Source organism: Chrysochloris asiatica, unplaced genomic scaffold, assembly GCF_000296735.1.
Source record: "Chrysochloris asiatica unplaced genomic scaffold, ChrAsi1.0 scaffold00103, whole genome shotgun sequence".
Lineage (NCBI taxonomy): Eukaryota > Metazoa > Chordata > Mammalia > Afrosoricida > Chrysochloridae > Chrysochloris > Chrysochloris asiatica.
Genome location: NW_006408621.1, coordinates 7,959,306 through 7,960,980, shown reverse-complemented (window position 1 = coordinate 7,960,980; position 1,675 = coordinate 7,959,306). Strand labels below are relative to the sequence as shown.

Sequence of the window (1,675 nt, the reverse complement as noted above, 5' to 3'; positions counted from 1 at the left end):
GAACCGCTGGTAGTTTCGAACTGCTGACTTTATAGTTCACAGCCCAATTTGTAACCACTACGCTACCAGAGCTCCTTGCTTATTCTTCATAGACCACTGAAAATAGTGAGAACTTGGATCAAAAGCCGTATATATAAACCTGCCGTCTTTTCTTTTTCATTTGGCAGCCTTTGCAGATCTTTGTGAAGAACCAGACAGGCGACCACTACTCTTAAAGTAGAGTCTAGAGACACCATAGATCATGTCAGCCAAAATCTAAGACAAGGAGGATAGCCCCCATCCCACCCATGCCCAGTAGTTGGATCTTTCCAGCAAACAGCTCTAAGGATGATCATACACTCTCAGACTACAACACCCAGAAAGAGTCTGGCCTGTACTTACCGCTCACCTGTGGGGTGATGTTGTGGAGCCTTCTCTCTGCCAGCTCTTGATCTTCCCCAAGTGTGACTCCATGTGCACCCTGTGTCATCACCTGCACAAGAAGTGGGGCCACATCAAGTGCCCCAAGAAAAAACTTGCCATTAGTTAACTAGAATATTGAAAAACAAAAATAAGAAACAAATAAGACCCAGATTGGAGCATCTACGGCACATGAATCATGAGTCAGTGAAATGATGAACCACTACAAAGTCCATGACAAGGGAACAAGGCATCTTCCTTCTAAGGAAAGAGCACCACTGACCATTAGTAAGAGGCCCTGGTGACGTAGTTGTTAAGTACTCGGCTGCTAATTGAACTCATCAGTTTCACCTCATCAGTCACTCCATGGGAGAAAGATGTGACAGTCCGCTTCTTTAAAGATTGTAGCCTTGGAGACCCCTAGGGGAGTTCTACTTTGTCCCATAGGGGGGCTATGACTCATAATCAACTCAACAACGGTGGCTTTGGTTTGGGTTTTTAACACCTTAATAATGTAGGCCAATGAGGAAAAACTGACCTTCACTAAACCTCAGTCCTTCACATACTCAGATCCAACCTAAACTGGGTCTAAAGTTACTACAAGCAAGCTATAGATGGTCATTCAGCAAATTTCCATTCAGCCCCTGCTCTGGGCAAGACAGTCCACTAGGCATTTTGGAAAACGCAAAGGTTGTATCAAACAGAAGCCCTTCTAAGCTCTTTGCTTCTAGGGATAATAAATGTACCTCGCTAACATTTGCTGAGCACATACCATAAACACTGTGCTGACCACTTTGCAAACATGGTTTTTAAAGCTATTATTTGCATTTTACAGATGAGGAAACAGAGGCTTTGAGAAGCAAAGTAACTTGTTCATGGTCCCACAGGTGATCAAGTTCAAATGCATGGCTTTCTGAGGATTTGCTTTTAACCCTGTTTGTACTGTCTAAGCAGCAGAGACTCACTTTGGGGTCTGTGGGGGAGCAATATAGAGTATGTGTAGTCTGTAACCCTCTAGTTTCCTTGCCCGGCAGGGGAAATGATGAGGAAGCAAGAACTCCAGTTGCCAAAGTATGTTGTTTTCATCATTTTCTCCAAGGTGTTGAGATCTCCTTTGGTTCTTCATAGTGAATATGCTGATTTTCAAAACAGTGATATTAAAAATTGTAGTGTTTCTTAAACCAAAAACCCAAACCTGTTGCCATCCAGTCTATTCCAACCCATGGCGACCCTATGGGTGTCAGAATAAAACTGCTCCATATGACTTTTTTTTTTT

General features: G+C 43.1%; 1 protein-coding gene across 1 annotated transcript in view; it reads right to left on the bottom strand.

The window, feature by feature from the left end:
* Nucleotides 1-1,675, bottom strand: part of COLEC12 (collectin sub-family member 12) — a 294,512-nt gene that overhangs the window by 282,424 nt on the left and 10,413 nt on the right. Inside the window, exon 3 of the mRNA XM_006867297.1 lies at nucleotides 382-529. Coding sequence (XP_006867359.1) covers nucleotides 382-529 — 148 coding nt within the window. The remainder of the gene's footprint in view (nucleotides 1-381; nucleotides 530-1,675) is intronic.